Source organism: Brienomyrus brachyistius, chromosome 1, assembly GCF_023856365.1.
Source record: "Brienomyrus brachyistius isolate T26 chromosome 1, BBRACH_0.4, whole genome shotgun sequence".
In the NCBI taxonomy this organism is placed as follows: domain Eukaryota; kingdom Metazoa; phylum Chordata; class Actinopteri; order Osteoglossiformes; family Mormyridae; genus Brienomyrus; species Brienomyrus brachyistius.
Genome location: NC_064533.1, coordinates 1,083,561 through 1,109,370, shown reverse-complemented (window position 1 = coordinate 1,109,370; position 25,810 = coordinate 1,083,561). Strand labels below are relative to the sequence as shown.

Here is a 25,810-nt window from a genome sequence, read left to right as displayed (position 1 = left end):
GGAAATCGAGCGCTGATAGCTCAGCGGGGATCTGCTAAACACGGGGGAAGGAGGTAGGAAAGAGGAGCGGGAGCCGGAGCCAGCGGCCATTGTCTGCTACCCCTGAACTGCGCATAAAAATCCAGCCCTGCGGAGCTCAGTGGTGGGCAGTAAAAAGGCTTGCGGTGCTCCACGCAGAGGTCAGCAATGGTGGACCGGGGTCCTGTTTTCAAAGCTTTTTAAATGCAAATTTACAGACTGCCACTGGATATACCATATAACATTATCGAGACACATCCCCTTCTCCTGAAAATAGCCCGCGTCATTTTTGTACATAATAACCTTGGGAAAGGATTCGCTACCGCCTGAACAACAGACTGACCATTAAGTGAGACGTGGAAGTGGGAGATGGGTGGAGGGACACCACCTTTGTTAGCAACCTACTTTCGCTCTGTTAAAGGAGCCTCCGTCATTTTAGTGCTACACTACCTTTCATTCCCCGACAGCTGCCGCATGATCTGGACTGCTTGCTGCCTCACCCTTCATCACAATCTCTTATACATACATGACAATTGTGAAGCGTTTTTGGGACATATATAGTTAACAGCTTAGCGTAGGGGATCCCGCATAAATGAAACACACGCCGGTAGCCCACTCCCCTGGCTGCGCCAGTAGGATTCTTAACAGCTCCGCCAGGCTCTCCAACGTGTCCATGTTCACGCATGAACCGCCATGTGGTTCCGTACCGGCAGTTTCAGAAATAACTTGCTTGGAACTGTCATCGCTGCGTTACCCAGCAGCCAAGCGGCTGCTTGAGCTGGAGCCGGTCACATTGTGCTGGTGCCGTTTCCCCCATCAACCCAATAGGGTTTTTCGCGGCTGACATTTCAGTTTTTTTCAGAGGAATAAAAGCTTGCCGATCGATATTTCTGCGAGGTCTGGGAGTGTGAGGCGCGCAGCGCAATCTACGATCCCGCGGCTTGTTAGGAGGTACAGGGAATAGCAGCGTTATAATAGAGTTATAATAACCTCCTTTGAAGATAACACCTCATTTCATCTCCTGTTAAACAATATTCTTTTTTATTATGACTTCCCAAAATCTGTTTATTTCATATTACTCATTGTTTATTACTTATTACATATCGCACAGTAATATTCATATTAATATTTGCGAACGTATCATTAACTGGGGTTGCATGGTTGCTTAGAGGGTAGCGTTGTGCCTCACACCTCCAGCACTCCCAGCTTTATACGTGTGGAGTGTACATGTGCTCCCGAAGTTTTGATGGGTTCTTTACATGATCTGCTGACCCCAAAAGGCCCGTAGCGTGACTGCGTGCACTGCGATAGACTGGCACCCTGTTCAGGCTGCCCTCTGCCTTCTGCCCTGCACCTCGTGGACAGGCTCCAGGCTTTCCGCGACCTTGTACTAGATACATGGTTACAGAAGATGGATGGGTGGGTTACAAACTGTACAATCAGCGATTTTTACAGACTGATGATTCAGACTCAGTTTTCGTATAGCCTTGCAATTCTCCCAATTTTTGCGCATTGAACACATGATATAAAATTAGCATTTGCCAGCTTCCGCCGGGCGCGCACTGCGAACAGATCCACTGCGGTTTTTTGTTTACCGATGAGTACAGAAATGGCATCCAGTCCAGTGTCGCGTTAGATGGCGAACAGAAATTTGCACTGAGATTTATTTTTCCTAATTCAATATGCTCAACTGCCACCGGCTTTTGCAGTTTGCTATTTGGCTGCCATTTAATTGAACTTGAAATTAATGACTACGGAAACTTCGCCTCCCGCCGCGCGAAAACTGTAGACAAATTTTAAGGATGGAAGAGTCGGAGGAAATGGGAGTCATCCTTCCGCTCTTACTTCAGAGAAGACGCCGACTAAAAGCTTGGGAAGAGCAATCGATGGAAATTTGGCAGGTGCGCTAGTAACTGTAGCCAAACAGCGCTCCTTGCCAGATAGTAATGCTGTGCTGTTGTTCTTTCGGTGGCAGATACCGTTAGTTTCCTGAAGGTGTTATTAGGCACCGCAATTCTTTGCCACTTTTCTTGGGAAATGGGATTGAATTACTGAATGCTTTCTGCTCTTGAGAAGCTCATATGTAAATGTGTCATCAAACGTTTTTCCCCCTGTACCAAACTCTATGTGTGGCAGGATCATACCACAGGTGATGAGACCATCACCTCAGTAGTCGCTAACACTCGGGCAGCAAATGTGCTTTTAGTCTGTGTAATCCAGTGACCTGGTTAGGGTAAAATACTGCTGTCAGCAGGAATTAGCATGTTGAACCAGTAGGATTTTCCCAGCGTCCTCATCCTGGGCCTGAAGTTTGATGTTGATAATCCATACTGGTGCTTGGGGTCCAGGGATTACGCTCACGTCTACACATGGACTAGTTATAATTTTTAAAAATCAATATATATAGTGCATGAATGGTTTTTGATACGAGATAATGTCTAGAAAGCATCTGCAAGATAAACAGACAATGGAAGAAATGAAGTTTTGGACACAGTCTTGGGTGTCTGTAGTTGTTCTGGCTGTAGTCTGACCATCAGTGACAGCGTTTATCCATAATGTAACACTGGTCCTTCCTGTTGCACAGGCTGAATTTCCCCGCCTTTGTTCTAGAATTCAGGCACCTTCCTCTTTCTGTCTTACTCCTCCAAGACACCTCAGCACTGTCTCCACACGCACACACCCCTCCATAGTATTCAGTGGGGCTCCCCGGTTTTAAGGCAGGTTGTGAGATGGAGGATGGGGGGGAGGGGCAGCCAGTGGGAGCGGAGAGTGACGAGACACCTGTCAGGCAGGATTCTGCTGAGCCGTTTCTGCCGCTAATCATGCCTGTTCTGAGCCTTCGTTTCCCCCAGGGTCTTGGCAGAATTTGGAAGTCTGCAGCGCCATAAGCCAGAACAATAGAGCTGCTGGAATGTGCATCAGAACTGAGATTGTTTACTGGGAAAGAAATTTTACAGAACACAGCAATATAAAGCATAGTATTTAAAGTCAATCCAGAATGGAAAGAGCCTGACAATGGAAAGAGAATGAATGAACGCTGCCTCAGTTCCAGCTCCAGGTTTTACCTCAAACTCAGAGAGAGCCTGGAGCCGTAAATCATTCGTGATGATGTAACCTGTTACAAAGAGGCTTCCCCACTGGACGGGAAAACAGGAAGTGTCCCCCAAATAAGACTGTAGCCCACTGCGATCCTGCATTGTTACCCGCCCCATAGATTCTGATTTCTGGTTTCCCAAAACAAAGAGCCAGGGGCCTTAAATAAATTATGACACAGAATGTAACATATTGGCTCAATAATTAATGTCTTTCCACCAGTAGCTGAATTTCAATTGTTCCTAGGCACATCGTCATTAGTGCATTCATTATTATATTAAATAAGGGCTCCCCCTAGCGTCCCATCACCATGTTTGGTTAAAAATATAAATAATCTTGACACTAGCCTGAGTGGGACCTACAGGCTCTGGCTTATACGTGAGGTCGTTCTGTGTTTTCTTCAAGCTGTATGATTTTGTCATTGGTCAGCACTCACAGCAGTCAAGTTGACTGACTGCAGAAGTCAAACTCCACCATTTCTGTCCCCTGTAACAGGACGTAAACTGTTTCAATTTGCCAAAGAGTTCATGTGGTTCTGGTCCAAAGCCCAGAATTACAAGCCAAGTTATTCCAGGACCTGCTCTCTGCATTTTCTCTATATATGGATGTCACATAATTAATTGTTTCAGACATAAACTCATAGTGAAAATGTTTTAAATACGTCAAATTCATAATCCAAAGTCTTTAGTTAAGCCTGTGTGCAAACTGGTGTAGTGTCCGGCTCACAAATACAAATCAAATTGAAATCCTAAAGTGAAACTATGGTTCATTAAGGAATGATTCTTAACAGATCTCACTAGCAATTCTTTTTTTTATAGTATTTCATTGAAATTAACATAAAGTTTGTTTGAATATAAATATAAACTAACTAATATCAAAAGTGAAACTCACCAAGAACAATATGGACATAATCTATTAACATTACATTTGAGTAGCCTTTGTGTCTCCATTATAATGTTTAATCTCAATAAAAAAATGTAATTTAATTTTAGTTTTAAATTTCAGTTTCCCCTCCATATGCTAACGTACAAAGAAGAACAGAAATGATGCTTCATCAGCTGGCAGAAGCTTATAGCTGCAGGTACTTGTGGGGTTAATAGACACACAGGTAATGCATTTTAATGCTACGCTATGCCAAAGCTGACCACTGCGAAGCCGAGGACGTGTCATTCACTGCGAAGCTGAGGGCACGTCATTCACTGCGAAGCTGAGGACGTGGAGTTCACTGTGAAGCTGAGGGCACGTCATTCACTGCGAAGCTGAGGGCACGTCATTCACTGCGAAGCCGAGGACGTGTCATTCATTGCGAAGCCGACGTGTCATTCACTGCGAAGCCGAGGACGTGGAATTCACTGCGAAGCTGAGGACGTGGAATTCACTGCGAAGCTGAGGGCACGTCATTCACTGCGAAGCCGAGGACGTGTCATTCACTGCGAAGCAGAGGATGTGGAATTCACTGCGAAGCCGAGGACGTGGAATTCACTGCAAAGCCAAGGACGTGGAATTCACTGCGAAGCCGACGTGTCATTCACTGCGAAGCCGAGGACGTGGAATTCACTGCGAAGTCGAGGACGTGGAATTCACTGTGAAGCCGAGGACGTGGAATTCACTGCGAAGCCGACGTGTCATTCACTGCGAAGCCGAGGACGTGGAATTCACTGCGAAGCCGAGGACGTGGAATTCACTGTGAAGCTGAGGACGTGGAATTCACTGTGAAGCTGAGGACACGTCATTCATGGCGAAGCTGAGGACGTGTCATTCAGGTCTCACTTACAGACGTGCAGCCTGTGAGCAGGATTTGTGTGGAGGTCAGGTTGCATGATGCAAGTCATGACAGCTGCCGTCAGCCTGTGGAAGCAGGTGCCAGTATGATGAAATCAGGGATAAAGAAACCTTTGTGGCGCTGAGCTCGTCAGCAGGCGCAGCACTGGCGCACACCTGATACCTTCGCGTTCTCCTAAAAGTCCATGGGAAGAGAAGCTGAGCCACCTAGTTTGTGCGCGGTGCTGCTGAGAGCCTGAGTGAGATTCTGCAGGGTCCAGGCCAGCTCTAGGCTGACCTTCGACTGTGCGCACATTTACTCCCGACTCATTCACACGCCATGAATGGCAATGAGATGAAGTGAGTTCCTCCTACATGAGTTGTGGAAGGCGGATGGTGCTGAACACCACTGCACACGCTGAACGGTGTCACTAAGAGTAAAAAGCACCTGGTTTGGTAGAAATTACATGCAAAATCCTCTACGCTAAACTGGTATCAAACACAAAAAGAAGTTGTAGCCGCTTGCATTAATGAAATTCATAATTCAGCCTAATCAATCCTCACAGTAATTACACCGCTATTTTAACAGCATGAATTAAGGGTTACACTTCTTCCTGGGAGGGTGGGCCATCTTTTTCTTAGTAGTGAAGACCTGCCAATCATATTGTGTAGCCTAAGTGAGCAAATCAGTGAGGCTTTTTAAGGAAGCCTTTCAGCTCTGCTGTTGGTTTCCCCCAGAGCCTGTCTGCCCGCAGCAGCTCCATTCTCCTCTTTCAGGCACTTGTGCTACTCAGTTATTAAAAACGTAACTGATGGGAGTGACTGCTGCATTGAAAACATGATTAATATGGTCACCATGACTTGTAAACGTTTTTAAACATATATGTTCCGATATGCATAATGCATATTCAGCCGTGGAAAAAAATTAAGAAAAAAATTCATGTTTCTCATTATTGAAGGGCTTCTTCTTTTCTTTGGGGGACTTCAGTCCTGCTTCTAGGAGCCTGATATGAACTGTCCTAGCAGTGCACCTCACACCTGCACTTAATGCTTCCCATTCCTTTTGAAGGTCACTTGATGTCGCCCTATGATTCATGAGAAACTTTTGGATAATTAACAGTCATCTCCAGCATTAGCATGTCGCTTCCGTCCTCTTCCTGGCTGGTTTGTGGTGACATGGACATTCCCAGTGTCTCCTGCCTCACCTTATTCTTGTGTTCTGCTGTCTTAGAAATTTTGAATGTGGAAACAACCTGCTGATTGGCGTAGCCTTCTGCCAGCAGAACCATAATTAGACCAGGATTTAAAAATACAGATTTGTTTAAAAATATAGAGTGCTTTCAATTTTTTCCACAGTTGTATGTGCATGTGTCAAATATAACCAAAAGTTAAATTGTTTTGTATGTTAAAATAAAATACATTTGAACACCTGTTGCAAAGCTACTGACTTGACATGGTTTTCAATGTTTATCACTTAAACAATAATGAACAAATCCAAAACTGAAATCCTTATAATGTGCTAAGTCTTCAGAACACAAAAGCAGAGAACACAAAATATAGCTTTGGAGTGTGTTTGTTGTTCCTCTACATCCTGGATCATTCTGCCCTGCGGTAAATGTCTTGCATGGACTGATTGGCTTTGGTATCTCGGGGTTTTTTCTACCACTTATAACTAGAACAGCTACTTAATTTCACTGCTAACCAATCTGAAACTTGGTTGCTTTCTTACAAGTAGCTGATTAAGTAACATTTCAAAACAACTTAAAAATAAATTCAAGATGGAAGAAAAGGGTAAATGTCACACAGATTTTACAGAGAAGATCCTCGCAGGTTTTAACCTAAGGGAAGACTTCAGGTTGGAAGTCGACGTCCTTAACCAAAATATTCCATCCTGCCCCTTATATATATACTACAGCGACCCGCATTAGCTCTGATCTCCAGCAGGGGGCGCACCGCACCTCCATAGCAGCGTTTCCTGCTCCTGTTACTAGGTGAATACAGCCAGTCAAAAACAATCACTATTCCCAATAAAAATATGTATGTCTAGAGATTTTTTAATGACCACAATAAACAAAAGCACACATTCATTAAAAATCTCATAGTGACGCTACTGTGCAAAGATGCAGGTTAAAAGGGGAAGACTATGTGACACCCCAAAATGCTGTCGACCACAAGCATGTGACCACACACATAAGGATAAACTGTTTTGTGCCTGATGTGGATGCAACAGGCTGTCAGGAAAGTTCATTGGATTCATCCTAAAGCAAAAGCATAAGTAGATGCCTGCTTGTCTGTGGTACTGGGTGACCAGATAATCCATGTCAGGAAGGACGCTTTGAGCCCGGACCGGATTTGTAAACTACCATTTAAATCAAAAGGGCTTGGATTTCACTTAAGCCTGGAGTTCTTGTTGTGTGCTGTTTGGTCAGTCTCCTACAATCATACATGTGCCACTAACATTAATGTGAAAGAGTTGAATGAGTTTTTTAATGGAGGAAACTAACATGTCAAAGTACAAGAAGAGCTGAACTATTTAGCCAATCACAAGAGCCTTTCAGCTTTAAAGTAGTTTGTAAAACCTGGAGTAGCTCAAAGTGTCCTCCCTGACATGGATTAGGTGGTCATGCACCCTACTCTAGTATTAATTTTGTCATTTACCAGGAAAAGCAAGTAAATTATTATACATATATACTCATATACAGTGACTGGCAGTTTCCTGGCAGCCTTCACTGGAATTATGGGCTTATTTTTGATAAAAAGTGTGGACTGCAAGATTCAGGGGCCAGCAACTGATAACTGTGTCAAATGCTGTAAGGACATGTTTTGCTTCTACAAATGTGATCTATTTAACAAATGACAGATTGCTACATTATTTTACATTCGCAAAACCACTGGAAGCTAGTAAAATGCTCGCCTAATATTAATGAGCACATCTTGGACAGTGACAGCATGAAAGTGACCTGGCCTCGTTTGTAAACAACGTATGGAGACCACGACCTCGCCCATCGGTTAGTTTATCACCGTGCCACAGGAATTCCCCAAAACCCTCTGTTCACAATCACTATAAACACACGACGTACAATTCTATGCAACATGCCATGTATATAATTCAAAGAAACCGGTGATACTTGTTTAGACATATGTCGTGCAGTTTTACATAAGTACATTTTAATGTATCCGTGATGTCTGTAGGCTCTGATTACATACATATTCCACAGACGTGTATGTCACAACACTGTCATGCATGTCACAGCGATAGCACCTGCAAAGGGCTCTTAAAGTACAATATAAATAAAGTGTTTTCTCTCACCGATACCCGGCATTACGTACGACGACTGCGTATATTTTTCGTCACGTGGCATTAGATCAATCCTCAGCCAATGGGAACAATGGTGCCCTGTAATGGGATTGGCTGCGCCAGCGCCGTGCTGCCCGGCTCCACGCGAAGGACCGCCCAGCCACGCTGGCGCTATAAAAGCATGTTGCCAGTGGCGTTGGACTCAGCCCTAGTTTTAGAGGGAAAATGCATCGTTTTCGTTCGCAGACTTTTACCGGGATCGCTTTCAATTCTTATCCGATAACAGCGTTGCTTGAATTTTTTTATTTGAAGAGACATTACAGTAAAAACTGGTCATTTATTGGTTGATTTTGTCTGGAATTGTACATTTTTTATAGGAAGATGCCGAGGTCCAAGAAGAGAAGTAGTCGAGGTGAGGAAATGGACGGTGCTTTCTGGTTGTCTGGCCGAGATGATTAATTATAGCGAAAGGAGTAGTGGGATTTGTAGTTTTTTGGTCATTAAATTTAGCTATGACAGTGGATGAGTACTAACTTTCAGACTACAAAACCCAAAATCCAATGCAGCCCTGCCTGTTTAATATATTAGTTTCAAGACAAATATTTTACGTGTGTTTTTATTTTACCATGTATGCTGCTTTTTGGCCAACTGAGTACTGTGATCTGAATTTTAATGTTAACGATTCGATTTGTTTAATAGCTGGTAAAGATTAAGGGCATATCCTATATTCACGTAAAATACGACAATATGCGGTCAAAATGAAGAAAACCACTGGGATAGGCTTCGAAGCAAATAAAACACGAGTAGATAAAATACTGGATTAAACCCATGTGATCGATCAGGTTTTGATATGTTGATTTACATACGCCAGTAAGAACCACAAGATAATGTCAAGAAACAAGCTTTGTCACTTGGAAGAAAAACACATAAATTGCTCTGGTTACACGCAGGTCTTTTGCAGATATTCGCATTTTTCTTCTTTCGACATGCTACCCGTTAAAGAGTATTGTATAATCGTTAGGCTTCATTTCTGATTTAGCATCTGCGTCCAGGAAGAATTTTATTCTTTGACTTGTAAGCAGATAGCTACGACTGTTTATCATACAAACGCAACTCATTTCGTGGCTTCTAGAGTATTTCGGTTTGGAGTTAGTATTTCTTGCTGTGATCGCGCTGAGCGTACAGTAGGTCAGGCAAACGATCAAAGCAATTTAGAGGGGGAAAACGCCCAGTCTGTACTTGTAAAATAATCCATAACATATATCGTGTACGTTTTGTTTAGTATTGTAAAGATTGCTTTCGCCGTGGGTAGCACGGTTTTCTATATTTACTGAGGTGTATATATGTCTAAAGTGAGTCATGGGCAATGCATAGGAAATTGAGCAGCAGCCAAATCCTGCTTCAGCTGCTCAGAACCGGCCTGCCACGTGAGCGGCTCGCGGGCCCCGTGAAGGTGGCTGCACACGGCGCGGGTGGCACGCCCCCCCTCCCCCCGAACCTGTGTTTAAAGTGCAAACTGTAAATGTCACCAAAGCCAAACGCTATCAGTGAACCGGTCATTAGCTCTTCCACGAAACTGGATGACGTCGTTTTTTGTTCTGTAAAGGTACAGCGGAACTTGCCCTTCAAAGCTTTCTTTTTTCCCGTATTATGTTTGGTGTCGATATTGCCTATTTAATGTGATATGTTTTTTTTCGGGCAAGATAGATTTATAACTCTTTTTAGAGGCGAGGAATTCCATCCGAAGGAGTGAGAACATTGTCATGAAAACACTTCGCAACTGGGCCTTTATCTTGTCACGTGACGCTGTACGTCATACGGAAAGTGACACGTTTGTGTTTCACTTGATGTGGAAAACATTAAGGGAACGGTTACTGCTGTCAACTCGGTCAGATGATACTTTCCAGTCTGAACTGGTAATCTTTGGGTTCTGGGAGTAACCGAAAGTTATTGTCCAGTTTTCAGTCTAAACTTCCGATGGAAAAACCTGTTTTGTACCTGCCTGAACTTAATAAGAAAAGGGATTGAATGTCAGTCTGTATTTGTTCTAGACTGTCTGGTTTGGCACTAGTTTCACAGAAACGGTGTGTTCCAGCCTTTTAACCGAATACATCCTGCACATGGTAGCTGTAGCTTGTGCTGAAGTGGGACTTGTTTGGGCTTCAGGGGGTGCCCATGGAGCTGCCCAACCATTCAGCGACGAGGATGCCTCCATCGAGACCCTCAGCCACTGCAGCAGCCTCAGTGACTCCACCAGCTTGGCAGATGAAGGTAATGGAGCCGTCACTGCTGCGGGGTGGGTGGCTGCCAGAGCCAGCCATGTGCCATCGACTCGGTGGACGGGGGGTGATGATGGAAGTCATGTCAAAAGGTTTTTTTGTGCCTGCGGATATGGCCACCTCTCAAGGCCACATTGGACATTGGTTTTGTGAAGCTATTCTGCCCATGTAATGTAGAGCCTCAAGGAAACTGGAATGAAACAGGACCTGCTTCCCCTTCGTGCAGCATGTATTGCAGCCTGATGCTCGTCACCATTAACACTAGAATTCTGGGAAATATCCAGGACTCTCTGTCCGAGACCCCCCCACCCTCATTGACCGTGACTGCATATCGATAATTGGCTTGCTGAAAAAGAAATGGAAAACAATTTTTGCTTTTCTCCTTTTTTTTTTTTGTAAAAGTGAAAAGCGGAATATGAGCTTCTCTATGCTCATGTTGAACTTGAGGATCTTCGATCCTTTCATCATGGTCATCTGACACTTGTTTAAAACGTGGAAATGGGCAAAGTGCAATTCTTGATTAATTTCCTTATTTTTGGGCACCATGAGACATGCATAAGAGAGCCCCATGTTTTACCAGCTAATTGTTTGTGCAGACTAGTTTTGCGTGGGATTCTGGTACTGCAAAACGTATCGTGGTACCACATTTGTGAAAGCTGCTTGGTATTGGCTTTTTAAGTACCAGTACATATTACGTTATTACAGACATTGTTAATGCTGTATATCGTTAGCACTCAGTTGATTCAGAACCTTGCGCTCTAAGTTTGAACTACTGCCGAAACTAAATTATACATCTTCAGAATTGCACGCATCAGCTACATAGAATACTGACATGTCAGCTCGTTAATAGTGGTCTCCCTAGATTCAAGTCAGTGATTTATTTGAGTCTCGTAATACAGCTACAGGCTACATTATCCTCACCAAACTGGAATCCGTGACTCCAGGTTGTGCTATACTGCATGTTATAAGTTTGTCAAACAGATGAATGGAAGAAAGCAGAAGAAACTACTGTAACCTTTATGAACGCTTATGTTTGTAAAAAAAAAAATAAGGATCTGTACAGCCTACCTGATCCGTTACTTCCTCCTGTGTACATGTGCACATGCGTGTGTCAGTCGCCTCATTGACGTCACTGTGTTCCACACTCTGTTAGCGATCACACTACATCCGTACTGTGCCTGAGTCGGATTAATCGCGCTCTGGCCCACCTGCCCAAGCGGGCCAGGACACGGTTAAGTGTACCATGGCTGGGCACGGTACGGAGCGAGCTCACTAGTCAAAAGAACAGGACTTTGAGGGTGAGACGTGCTCGGGCTCAGGTTGCAGATTGGTTAGTGTGCGTATACCCTAAGGGGGCGGGCTCCTTGTTTGGACTGCAGGAGTCCCAGTGTTATAGATGGCGACTGGGCAAGCAAATCTCAGACTGTTGGTTTATTTTGTGCAGGAGGGGAGACGACAGAAGACAGGGCAGCACAGGAGGACTTCCAGTACAAGTTAAAGGGCTATATCGACAGCACTGTGGACAAAAGGCATGTTTGGTTCAATATGGTATATTGGATTACCTTTGGCACCGATTTAAAGGGGGCGGGAGAGGGAGGAAGCTAAACAGACTTCCACTCTTGGCCGAATCATTGATTCTGGTCAAAGTTCAGTGTGGCGATGTTGGAATGTTCTGCTTTCCTCAGTTTGTTCATAAGTGTGTATCTAGGCAGGGTATTTCCACGACTGGTGGAGTGTCACATCTTCTCATCTCTGCAGTGCTAAGACCAGGCAGGCTGCCCTTGGTGCTCTGAGGACCGCTTTGGCAACTAAGATCTTGTATGAGTTTATTCTCGAGAGACGGATGACCATCACTGACAGCATAGAGCGCTGCTTAAAGAAAGGTACTTCTGCATTAGGGGAGCCGTAACCCTCTCTGCTCCACCTCGATGTTCAGCACTGACTCTGGCTGCGCTTTTTCCCCCAACGAGGCAAAGGAGAGGAGCAGAAGGCTGCTGCTTCCCTGGCCTGCCTCTTGTGTATCCAGCTGGGCTCCGGCCTGGAGAGTGAGGAGATGTTCAAGACTCTGAAGCCGGTCTTCAAGAGCATCCTCAGTGATGGAACCGCCAGCCTTCAAGCCAGACAAGCAGTGAGCTTCCTCTCCCAGACCGCCAGTGTCCTTTTGCTTTAAAGTGTGCAAGTTGATGAACTTTAGTAATACGTGGTCATGTTTAGTAAGTGCATTCAAACTAGACTCTGTACTGTCATGGCTGCCTCAAGTCACTTGGCTTTTTCTCCTCAGTGTGCAACGAGCTTGGGCATCTGCAGCTTGATTGCAGAAAATGATATATTGGTAAGTACAGCATGTCTAGGCAGTAAATCTGTACAGCCTAAAACGCCTGAAGAACGTACCTATGCTGCTTTAAGCAAGTGGGGATGTCCTTATATTGGGGTTTTTCCGTGTGCCAGGATGTGTATGCCACCATGGGGTGTTTTGAGAACCTCTTCACAAAGTCCTACACCAGGCAAGATGGGAGCCGAGCTGCTGTCAGCCCCCAGACCTCTGTCCTTCACACCCACGTCCTGCTGGCTTGGGCTCTCCTCCTCACCATCTGTTACGGCACAGAAGTCAAACGTCTTTTCAACAAGTACGGCCCTTTACCAACTTCAGCCCCCTTTTGTTTTTGATATGAATTGTATTGCTTGGGGGATGTATCAGTAAATGTGATGCTGTACTGAACTTGATGTATTACTCTCCTGTATGATGGATTGTTTGACCCAAAATACTATCCATCTTGTTTCCTCGTCATTGAAGGATCTCATACTGTGTCCAGAAGTTTCATGGACCTCAGAGAATTGCCTCTTTCTCTCTCCCTGGACAAATGAGGTTCTGTTGAAACCTGCTGCAGTTGCGGTTAGGTTCACTCTACATGTGTTTTGACACCAGCAGTACTACCTGGATGCATATTCCAGACTAAGGACAGGGAAATGTCTAGTCAGCAGCAATTATGCTGATTTATATTTTAATTTTAACCTTTAATACTACACTTAACTGATCAATTAACTACAAATGAACTTCTGTATCTTTGCCATGACAGAACCTTCTATAGGTTAATTTTCTAGAAGTTTGCTGGTTCAGTTCTGGGAGGGGGGGAAATTATAACTGATTTATTTTACTGTTTCAGTTGGTATTGACTTCTTAGAATGGTTTGTAGATGTACATGTGCTGCTTGCATGTTGGTCTTTGTCGGGCGTACTCACACCTGTACCATGCCCAAGCATGGTTAAGTGCTCACATTGCACTACACGATCCTGGCCCAAGCACACATTCATCATCACCCTGCAACTATTTTTGTGTTTGAAGAAAACGCAGGAAGGAAAGTGGTATGGAATCCATGATTAATGTGCATATTTAGTGATTTATTTACAGTTGTTTTGGATGTGATGACAGCTTCATTTAGTGTGTAACGCGGCAGTTTCACGTCACGTCATTGACATCATGCCTGTGTTCTGTACCCAGGCACAGTTGACGATCATGCTAGATGTGTGTCGAGTCTGACTAACCGTGCTTGGGCCTAGGGCCCAATCTGAGCGGGCCTGGCCATCGTATGGAACCGGACCTTGGAGGCCAGACGTGCTCGGATCGGCTAGTGTCAGCACACCCTTAGTGATCTGTTACTTGCTCAGGTGGGGAGGGGGCTGCAGTTCATTTCTAAGCAATCAGATATTCAGTGATGTGTAGAGCATAGTCAGCATACAAAGAATGTTAACGCTAAAGATCTATGCACATCTGTAAGAACCCAGGGACCATCGATGTGCTTTTTTCCTTTTAAGGCACATGCCTGAGCTCCCTGGTTTGCTAGAGTGTGAAGATGTGAACATGAGGATCGCTGCTGGTGAGACGATTGCCCTGCTTTTTGAGCTGGCCAGGGGCCAGGATGCAGTGAGTTGTCGCCTGTGTCAGCAGTCAGGCTGCTGTTGAGCAATTTTAAAAATTGACTGGAGCCTGATTAACCTCAAGCTTTCCTTAGGAGTCTGAGCATGAAGGCTTGGATCCTCTCTGTGCAAAGCTGAATGCTCTAGCTACAGACTGCAGCAAGCACCACGCCAAGACTGACAGGAGGAAGCAGAGATCAGTCTTCAGGGATGTTCTGAAAGCCGTGGAGGTGAGTGCAATACCAGATGGTTGCAGGCTGACTGAACAGCCTCTTCATTGACAAGGTATCTCAACCCTAACTGCATTAGTCTGGCAGGCTGAATTTTTTTTATTTTTTGTGGACAGGAGGGAGACTTCCCCACTGAGACTATCCGCTTTGGAACGGAGTGCATGTACATTGACAGCTGGGTGAGGAAGCGAATGTATGATGCCTTCCGAGAGTTTGTTGGCTCTGGGATGAACTACCATCTGCAGGTAAGTGGAAGTCTGGCTGTCCGTCCTTTTGTAGGTGTGGTACATCAGATGACTGAGGGTGTTCCTCAAACTCCTTTCCCAATCCCACAGGCAAATGAGTTCATCCGTGACGTGTTTGAACTTGGACCACCGGTGATGGTTGATTCCGCTACCCTGAAGGCCATGAAGATCTCCCGCTTTGAACGGGTGAGTTTTGTCAAAGCACCGTTCTCATGCTCAGATGTATGATTGCTGGACCGCAGCACTCTTGTCTAATATCTCTACTTCACTTAACGAATAGGGTATAAGATCTGTTGATCTTTAGGCTTGATTTGAATAAAATGGAACAGTATAAGACACTAATGAGTGGCCATTTTCCCAACAGCACCTCTACAATGCAGCGGTCTTTAAAGCTCGCACCAAGGCCAGGAACAAGTTCCGAGACAAAAGGGTGGATGTCGGGGAATTCTAGAGATGTTTTAGCCTTAGCTTTTCTTAAATTTACTACTTAAGCCGTTTTCTTTTAACGTATTTCTGTCATAGTTTTGAATATGTAAACGTTATTAGCTGTCAAATCACCCTGAGCCTTTTTGACAGCCTGCTTTTGGTGAGGGAATGAGTTGGACCTTTCACCTGATGGAACCTCAATGTTGCATGCTTTTGGTTTGAGACCTAAATAAACCACTTCATACATGCTGGCTGACTCTTAATTGTCTCCAAATAAATGGGATTTTATGTACAGCCCAACTCTTACTAATGCTATGGAAGTCGTGAGTTGCATGACTTTTAAATCTTTGTATGGAGATAATACTCATTTCAAATGCATTGGAGGTAGTCAGTTTAGCAATGGGGCAACTTCTGATTCATATCTCACTGGTGATTTCCCGGTTCCAGCTTATGCTTGATTCCCAAATGAGTAGCGGTCTGCATGTGAATTGGAGTGTCCCTCAGTCATGCTGTACAAGGTGTCCCTTTCGGTTCACCCTGTACTTCTAGGAAAAGACTCCAGGGTCACCTTGGCCCTGTCATGGAGCACGTGTGCAGGACTTAGTTGGAGCTTGCCACTTGGGTTTTTCTGGTACCTCACGTATGACAGTCTTGGATCTCTACAGAACTGATCCCCAGACTGGAACGTTGCGATCGCCTGGTCCAGATGTGAAGGAAACTATGGCCGCTACTAAGGGCATTTTTTGTTTATTTTGCAATTTTGATACATGTCCATTATGACTGCTTTCGGAGAGGAATTTTTTATTGGAGGTCTGGTCTTAAGTGGCACTTTGTGCCTGTAGGCTGGTTTGTCGCTGTATGATAAAATGGCCTGTGGGGCGTGTCTGCAGATCAGTGAATTCCATGGGTCGTAAGTTAAATATTTTTTTGGAAATTGACCAACCCCTATGCAAAATCCCCAGTGTTCTGCCGCCCAGTGGAATAGCAGCCATGGAGCTGAGGTTGGGAAGCCCCTACTGTAAGCTGTGGTATATAAGCCTGTGTTACGCATATCTGATTCTCGGGCTGCAGTTGCTGGGCTGTATTGGGACAGACTTCTCATATAACCACATGAAATAGTTCAGCCTGCATTATTTTTAGGTCCTGTTCTGTTTGCATCAAATGATGCCAACCTATTCTCTGCTCTGCTTGTAATAGCCATCTCGCAATCACAAATGAAGTTCAAATGGGTATTTTGTGGGAGTACACCTTTTTTGTGCTTTGAAGAGCAATTTCCCATGGTCAAGGGGGAAAAGCATGTAGGACTTCACAGGCAGCCTCTGAGCCGGGCTGGCTTTGACAAACAGGCAGAGACGGTGGCTGAGCGATCGCTAGCGATGTGACAGAGGGCCGTTCTGTACCTCTGTCTGTTTTACAGATGGAAGCAAAGTTTTAAGCCAGCAGCAGAAATCTCTCTCGGTTCCGGGACAGGCACCACCTGCTTGTGTCACATGGGCTACATGATTGGGATGTGGGAGGTTTGACCTTTGGAGCAATTCCAGACCTTGAAGAGTGGGGAGGAACAGCTGTTGACATTCAGTTGGAACATTATCGCTTCTCAGTGTTATTCTACAGCACTTCCAGGTTATTTTTCACTCACTTAATCATTTTCATGAGTTATAACTGATACTACAATGCCAGTAATTTGACACTGAAGTGCCAATTCAAAGACCAAATCTGCAGTGAAAGGACAATATACTTGTGCTGTGTGATTCACTTCAATGCAGTGACACTTCTGTTTAGAAAGCAGGTTCTTAACAGCGCTTAATGATCATTATATTACATTTATTTAACATTTTATAAATGCATTAATGCAAAAGTAATGGCAATGAATGGAGATCAGACTTTAAAACATGAGATAAGCTAACCCTGCTTTTTGGAAGAAGAACATTCTTTACATATCATATATAAGTTTCATTAGTTCTTTGGCTGGCATTCTGGGATGAAGTCTCCACCCTTGTGTGGAGTTTGCGCGTTCTCCCCGCGGGGCGAGGAGTTTGCGCGTTCTCCCCGCGGGGCGAGGAGTTTGCGCGTTCTCCCCGCGCCGCGAGGAGTTTGAAACATCATTGAATACGCAAATAGTACATTCCTCAGTAAAGGACTTTATCCATGTCTTCCATTCAACTTTAAAGCATACTGACAGTGATAGTATTTGTGCGAGTAATTTGCCAATCAGCTTACATCTTACTAAGATTACTTTGATATTTATGCCATAAAGCTAATATTTTATAGTTGATATAAAATCAAAGCATAATGGGTGTTAAATTGTCTGAATTGTAACTTTCTAAAGCCACTACAAAGATAAAGATGAACCTAGTTATACCCTTTAATTAAAAAGACCAGCATATCTACTCTGTCTGGTATGAGGTCTGTTTACGGTAAGTTCAGCTGCTGAAAACAGCCATTTGCCTGGTACTGATGTTTGCAGTGGCTGGCTGGAATCTGCCGGTACTTTTGCCTCTCAGTAATGTTGTCAATAGTATCGATTCTATTGTATAAAACCAGGGTTGCCCACTTTGGTCAGCTGGATGGAGTTAGATTTTTGAGTCAAGACAAGTCTCCACACACATGCACATGTACAGGTGCTGGTCATATAATTAGAATATCTTCAAAAAGTTGATTTATTTTACTAATTCCATTCAAGAGGTGAAACTTGTATAATGTATACATTCATTCCACACAGAGCCATTTAAAGGTCTTTGGAGGTGTTTTGAGTTAATTAGCTGATTAGACTGTGGCACCAGGTGTCTTCAATACTGAACCTTTTCACAATATTCGAATTTTCTGAGATACTGAATTGGGGTTTTCATTAGTTGTCAGTTATAATCATCAAAATTAAAAGAAATAAACACTTGAAATATGTCAGTCTGTGTGGAATGAATGTATACATTATACAAGTTTCAATTCTTGAATGGAATTAGTGAAATAAATCAACTTTTTGAAGATTCTAATTATATGACCAGCACCTGTATGCAATTGTTTTATTACCTTTAAAATAGTCTGTGGAGTTTGCGAACTACCCCAATGTTTTTGATGTAGCTGATTTTAGGTTTATAATGCAATAGTATAGATTTCCTGTAAAAATGTTTTGCCTGAGAGTGAGTCTGAATGGCTGAGTGTCAATGCCAGATGGGTGAGGGTTGGCAGCCCTGGTAAAACATTCTGAGTATTCATTTTTCATGGAACTTACTCCAGAGGTGGGGACTCGATTCACTGACTCGTGACTCAGACTCATGTCACGAATTTCCTGACTTGTGACTAGGCATGGGAATCGAGAACCAGTTATTATTGTGGCAAAGAACCGGAATCGTACACCTCTGATTCCTCAAACGATTCATCCGGACTTTTCGTGTCACGCGAAACGACGCCTCTACTTGGAATCCACATGATGGAGCGCAGGAAGCGGTCCAGCGCATGGCTGCATTTTACAAAGAAGGGCGACCATTGTGCAGTGTGCAACCAATGCGAAGCCGCCGTCACCTCTAAGGGTGGTAACACTAGTAATACGCTTAAGCATTTAAGCTGTCAGCACAGCATTACATTTAAAGATTGCCATGTGTTCGCCACTCCGCCGAGTGCAAGCACCGTGGTCCCCAGAGTCTGGTTAACTTTAACCTACAGGCACATTTTCTAAAACATAAACAAATTATGTAGCACATTTGTTTCATCCATTTTAGAAGATGACATGCAGGTTGGCAGCAATAACTCCTCTGAGGCAGTAATCGCGTCATGCCCAGGAAAACTAAACCCGTTCACGCTAGCTTTCCAGACAGTAAATTGTAATGAGGAGACCAATAAAATTGGTAAATATACCAATTATAACCCTCAGTGTTACAGGAAGCACAGAGGACATGAGGCTGGTCCATCCCAGGGAAGCTTGCAGGCACATAAGGACACCCTATAGATGGTGTACCCCAACCCGCCTACCTGCAAATCAGGCACATAAGGACACCCTGTAGACGGTATACCCCAACCCGCCTACCTGCAAATCAGACACATAAGGACACCCTGTAGACGGTGTACCCCAACCCGCCTACCTACAAATCAGACACATAAGGACACCCTGTAGACGGTATACCCCAACCCGCCTACCTGCAAATCAGACACATAAGGACACCCTATAGACGGTGTACCCCAACCCGCCTACCTGCAAATCAGACACATAAGGACACCCTATAGACGGTGTACCCCAACCCGCCTACCTGCAAATCACACATAAGGACACCCTATAGACGGTGTACCCCAACCCGCCTACCTGCAAATCAGACACATAAGGACACCCTATAGACTGTGTACCCCAACCCGCCTACCTGCAAATCAGACACATAAGGACACCCTATAGACGGTGTACCCCAACCCGCCTACCTGCAAATCAGGCACATAAGGACACCCTATAGATGGTGTACCCCAACCCGCCTACCTGCAAATCAGACACATAAGGACACCCTATAGACTGTGTACCCCAACCCGCCTACCTGCAAATCAGGCACATAAGGACACCCTATAGACTGTGTACCCCAACCCGCCTACCTGCAAATCAGACACATAAGGACACCCTATAGACTGTGTACCCCAACCCGCCTACCTGCAAATCAGGCACATAAGGACACCCTATAGACGGTGTACCCCAACCCGCCTACCTGCAAATCAGGCACATAAGGACACCCTATAGACGGTGTACCCCAACCCGCCTACCTGCAAATCAGACACATAAGGACACCCTATAGACGGTGTACCCCAACCCGCCTACCTACAAATCAGGCACATAAGGACACCCTATAGACGGTGTACCCCAACCCGCCTACCTGCAAATCAGACACATAAGGACACCCTATAGACTGTGTACCCCAACCCGCCTACCTGCAAATCAGGCACATAAGGACACCCTATAGACTGTGTACCCCAACCCGCCTACCTGCAAATCAGACACATAAGGACACCCTATAGACGGTGTACCCCAACCCGCCTACCTGCAAATCAGGCACATAAGGACACCCTTTAGACGGTGTTCCCCAACCCGCCTACCTGCAAATCAGACACAAAAGGACACCCTATAGACGGTGTACCCCAACCCGCCTAACTGCAAATCAGGCACATAAGGACACCCTATAGACGGTGTACCCCAACCCGCCTACCTGCAAATCAGGCACATAAGGACACCCTGTAGACGTTGTACCCCAACCCGCCTAACTGCAAATCAGACACATAAGGACACCCTATAGACGGTGTACAACTGTCTGATAAACAAATTCAATCAAGGACAAAGATCTTAAACCTCAACACGCCATGACATTTTGTATCTGAGGACCATGACAAGAAAAACCAATAGAGAAAATAATGAAAAATAAATGTATATGTGACAAACTAGAATCCTTCCTGAACCATGAATAGGTGCCAGGTTTGATCCCCGATGTGCTGTGGCTCAGATGAAGCCCTGAGGGTGATGCTTCTGCAAAGTGGTTCTTCAATGAAGCAAAACATCTGCTACAGCTTTTACAGCACCCAAAGCCGCTGTGTCATCCATCACCAGTAGGGGGCATGATTTCACCATTCAAATCGTTTTTCACGAGCCGGAGGTTCACAGGCCATATATTTGTAAGATATTTAAAACAGTTTTTTTCCCCGTCACCAAAATGCATATCTGTCTATCCATCTACCTATCTATCCATCTATCCATCTATCTATCTATATATATATATATATATATATATATATATATATATATATATATATAATGTGTGTGTCTGCACACGCAGTGCCTCCCCCTGAATCTCCTCTAAATGTTACATAAGCGTGATACTATCACCTTTAACCAAATGATATTCTTTCAGAATGAGCTCTTGTGTAGCTGAGGTACACTGACTCATAAAGCGAAACTGAACTGCAGCGCGTGTTGCTTACATCGCCTGCACCTTCTCCCCCCCCAACCCTGAGCTATGGATCCGGTACCACCGGCCAAACAGCCGGGAGCTCCGCCCCTTTGGGTCCCCGCAGTGCTGTCCCGTGTGCATTGGCTGGCGTGCCGACTGACGGCCCAGAGATTCCCAGCCAGCTGAAACATACTGCCACTCGTAGCCTGCTCGCTTATTACTAGGTTCAATGAAACTGCTGGTCCAGTTGGGAAAATCCTGCCTGATACGTGTTTGCCTAATTGAATTAGATCACTGTGAAAATTAAAATGCCTTTTAAGGGTTTAACTGTATCATTTTGGTTTCATGAAACATTTTCTCAAAATCTACCATGTAATTTAGCATTCTTAAAAACATGGCCGTTAGGCAGTAATGTAAATGCTGCCATATGTATTGTAATTGGTGCATTTTAGATGCTTGGCGTAGACTCAGTGCTCCTTCTCAGTACTAAGACCGCTGCTATGATTATGCTATGCTAAGCAGATTATAAATCACATGGCTATCTCGACTGTCTTCTGTCCATTCTTCCACACTGCTGAGTTACTCCCCCCTGTGGTTTTCCTTGGTAATGCTGGCCACACCGGACCAATTGCAACGTGCTCATGCAGAATACGGCGCCCGGAGTCAGTCGCGGCGCCTGGCTTCCTGCACGTCGACTCGGTGGGCTTCCTGTGGAAATCCGAAAGGGACAACGCTGTCTAATCTGCTATGTCCATATGTCTGTGTAGAGATGCTGCCGAAGTCACTGCATTCACAGTATGACGATTTTATTATTTTTTTGGGGGGGGGGGGGTTTATCGCATTTCATAAGTGATCCTTGGAATGCATTCATCAAGGAGGCAGGATCTATTTCTGGCTGACAGCCAAGCGTCCCTACAGACAGGTGAATGTGTCCCTAATTAACCTGGGGTGTCACGCGGCGAGGAGGCTGCAGTCGTGTTCAGGAAGCTGCCCTCACTGCATGGGTCTAAAATAGACATCATCATCCTATCCGCTCCCTCCTTCTGTTTCAGGGAAGCCAGGCACGCGATGAGGAAGCGGCCCTCCATTTCAGACAGAGTCTCTATACTCATTTGTGGAACGGCCCTCCGTTTCAGTCAGAGTCTCTATACTCATTTGTGGAACGGCCCTCCGTTTCAGACAGAGTCTCTATACTCATTTGTGGAACGGCCCTCCGTTTCAGTCAGAGTCTCTATACCCATTTGTGGAACGGCCCTCCGTTTCAGTCAGAGTCTCTATACCCATTTGTGGAACGGCCCTCCATTTCAGTCAGAGTCTCTATACTTTGTGGAATGGCACGATGTTTTGATGCCACTGGGCTGGGGTGTCACTGCTGATTTTGGGCTGCGTGACAGCATACCATTTTGGGTCCCCAACCCAGACCAGTCCTTTGGAACTATGTTCCAAATTGTTTAGAGCCCCCATCAATACAAGGCCCTCAGAATCACTCTAGCTACTCCCCTTTACACTGTTGTTGTCTCATTGTGTAATAATAATAACAATAATAATAATGATAATGCAGTTTATTTGTGGGCTCTGTTCTAAAACCCAAGGTCACCTTACATAGCCCATAAAAGACAAACAATAAAACAAATAATTAAAAAGAGTTATTTACATAATCATACAACAATTGGGTTAAAGCGAGTTACCCAATTTAAACAGGTGGGTTTTGAGTTTTGACTTAAACAATGGAAGAGAATCGATATTTCTGATATCCAGCGGATGTGAGGTCCAAAGTCTGGGAGCAAAACGACTGAAAGCTCAGGGTCCCATGGTGATGAGGTGGGCAGAGGGAACGATAAGATGGGTGGCAGATGAAGATCTGAGATATCGGGATGGAGTGGCAATGTGAAGCAGGGGAGGGGCGAGACTGTAAATGCATTTGAAAGTGAGAAGTGATTTTGAAGAATTTTGAATACTGTTCTAGTTTCTATGGGCAACCAGTGAAGCTGTTGTAGAACTGGGTGATATGTTCCCTGGGGGGGTGGGGGGTACGAGTTACTACCCAAGCTGCACCGTTCTGAAGGAGTTGGAATTTATGGAGGGTCTTGTTAAGGAGACCAAAAAGAAGAGAGTTACAATAATCAATCCTAGAAGTGACAAGGCTATGGACATGGATGGCAGCAGCATGGGGAGTAAGGAAGGCATGGAGTCGGTTTATGGTGTGCAGATGGAAGTATGCAGACCGGGTGATATGATTAATGCATGACTGAAATGAAAGAGTACTACAGTTTCAAGGATGACGCCCAGACTCTTAACCTTAGCATTTAATTGCTAAATTCTTGCACATTAAATATTAACACAACACTTTTAAGTATGGCACACATATTTATTAAATGAAAAGACTAAAGCTAACCTATTAAGTCAATATTAATGTGTTTACTGAGACACTTGTGAGTGAAGACCGATACATACACACACAAGAACCAAACTGTGCATCGCCAAAATACCTCTCCCTGGGGCCAAACTAACCACTTGTTCACTTGCTTCTGGTTTTATGGTGTCAATAAAATGCTAATTTGAACCAGAAAGCTCATCCCTAGTTATTGAGGATGCCAGCAACCTGTCATAAGTCAAAGGCAAAGACAGTGAAAGGAAAAAGCCTTTCTTGCCTCCATTACTTCCTATGGATATTTGAACCAATGAGAATCTTATAAACAATCCCCAAAATGGTAAAAGGCAAAGAAATAAAACCCATATCTGAAATGACCCCCCAACCCCCATTTCATGCATGGAAACTCTGATTGAGCCATTTTAGATGGACCCAAATTCCCAAGCGAGCTCTTTCTGCTCTTTGGCACGTCATTATTTCATTATTTTCCTCAGAGAGCCGCACATTGCAGTTCCTGGGAGGAGAGTGCCACGGCGCAGGGGGTCCTGGTCGGGAACAGAATTCTCCAACGGTCTAGGGACTGGCAACAACAATGCTTCATATTTGTCTGGATACATAAACATGACTTTAGCAAATCATCTGCAGAATGGCTGGGTAAACCTTGGATAACAGAATTTGTTTGTAATTAAATTGGGAGGCGTTGTGGCCAGGGTGACCAGCTACTCCGTGAGGGGGGACACTGAGCTAGGACAGGGTTTGGAAACCACCATTTCAACCATTTCGAGTAAAAAGACCTGGAAGTCACTTAAGCTCTAGGTTCTTACTGTGTGCTGATTGGTCAGTCTCCTATAATCATGCATGTGTCACTAACGTTAATGTGAAACTGCTGGATGAGTCAATCAAGAAAACAAACCAGTCAAAGCACAAGAATAGCTGAACTAATTAGCCGAGCACAGGAGTCTTTCGGTTTCATAGGAGTTTGTAAAACCTGCAGCACATAGTGCCCCCCCCCCCCCGACACCCTGCTTAGCCCAGCTCTCACCGCACACCTCTCTCTGCTGGGCCTGTGTTTTGGCCTTCCATCCATCCATCCATCCATTGTCCAAACGGGGTCGCGGGGGTCCGGAGCCTATCCCGGAAGCAATGGGCACAAGGCAGGGAACAACCCAGGATGGGGGGCCAGCCCATCGCAGGGCACAGTCACACACCATTCACTCTCACATGCACACCTACGGGCAATTTAGCAAGTCCAATTAGCCTCAGCATGTTTTTGGACTGTGGGGGGAAACCGGAGTACCCGGAGGATACCCCACGACGACATGGGGAGAACATGCAAACTCCACACACGTGTAACCCAGGTGGAGACTCGAACCGGGGTCCCAGAGGTGTGAGGCAACAGTGCTAACCACTGCACCACCATGCCGCTCCCAGTGCTAACCACTGCACTGCCATGCTGCCTTGTGTGTCTATTTTCCTTGGATTCACGTGAGATTCCCCCAGCTCCTCCGGTTTCCTCCTGCCATCCAAAAGCAGGCAGTTAGGTGAGCTGCTGCCTTAAAATAGCCGGCAGAGCGTGTTGCCCATGATAAGCTCACGGAAACTCTCTGCTGAAGCCATTATGCAGGATGGATGGGATTAAGCTCACAAATGAGGGGTTGCTTTATATATCAATTTAACTTCAGCTCAATTATGATGTTCAATCACACTAGGTGCCTGAACGAAACTGCCTCTGACAATTAAGATACGAGGAGTGTCTCTCTTTTATTGCCTTTACCTTTATTCTGGTGGCCTCAGTCATTCTAGAACTGTTCATGATTATCGATGCCACCTAATTAGACTGTGGTTAAACTAGATATTGCACTTTGTAAATTATGATGGGGTCCCACTTGCCCTTTATAAATGGCTAAATACTTTCTTTTCATTTGCTGATTTACTTTTATTGCACACGCCAGTCCTGGGTGTAATTCTGAATGGAAAATGAGCCCAGACACAGACCTCAAGTCTACAAGTCAACGAATTATAGTGGGAAACAAAAAGGAGATTTAGCTGTTTCGCTGCAGTTTATCCATGCCAAGTTAACACTAACACAAGTTAACATCCCTCTGTCCTCATGCATGTTTGTTTATGTTTACCTACACATCCATTTATCATGTAATGTGCCATTTACACCAGCTGCTTCATCCAGCTACAGTGTCAGACCCTGATGGAGGAAACCGTGGCAGGTGGGTTAAAGCAGACAGTGAGACTCGCATGCAGTAAGGCTCC

At 44.8% G+C, this 25,810-nt stretch overlaps 1 protein-coding gene across 1 annotated transcript; it reads left to right on the top strand.

Annotated features, from left to right (window-relative positions):
* The first annotated feature begins 8,378 nt into the window (after positions 1-8,378).
* On the top strand, positions 8,379-15,513 carry ifrd1 (interferon-related developmental regulator 1). The gene is made up of 12 exons (XM_048985514.1): positions 8,379-8,582; positions 10,337-10,441; positions 11,894-11,978; positions 12,208-12,332; positions 12,420-12,577; positions 12,731-12,781; positions 12,898-13,076; positions 14,263-14,371; positions 14,460-14,594; positions 14,711-14,839; positions 14,930-15,025; positions 15,204-15,513. Exons 1-12 carry the CDS (start codon positions 8,552-8,554, stop codon positions 15,288-15,290), a joined length of 1,290 nt encoding a protein of 429 aa, XP_048841471.1. The 5' UTR covers positions 8,379-8,551; the 3' UTR covers positions 15,291-15,513.
* The last annotated feature ends 10,297 nt before the right edge of the window (positions 15,514-25,810 follow it).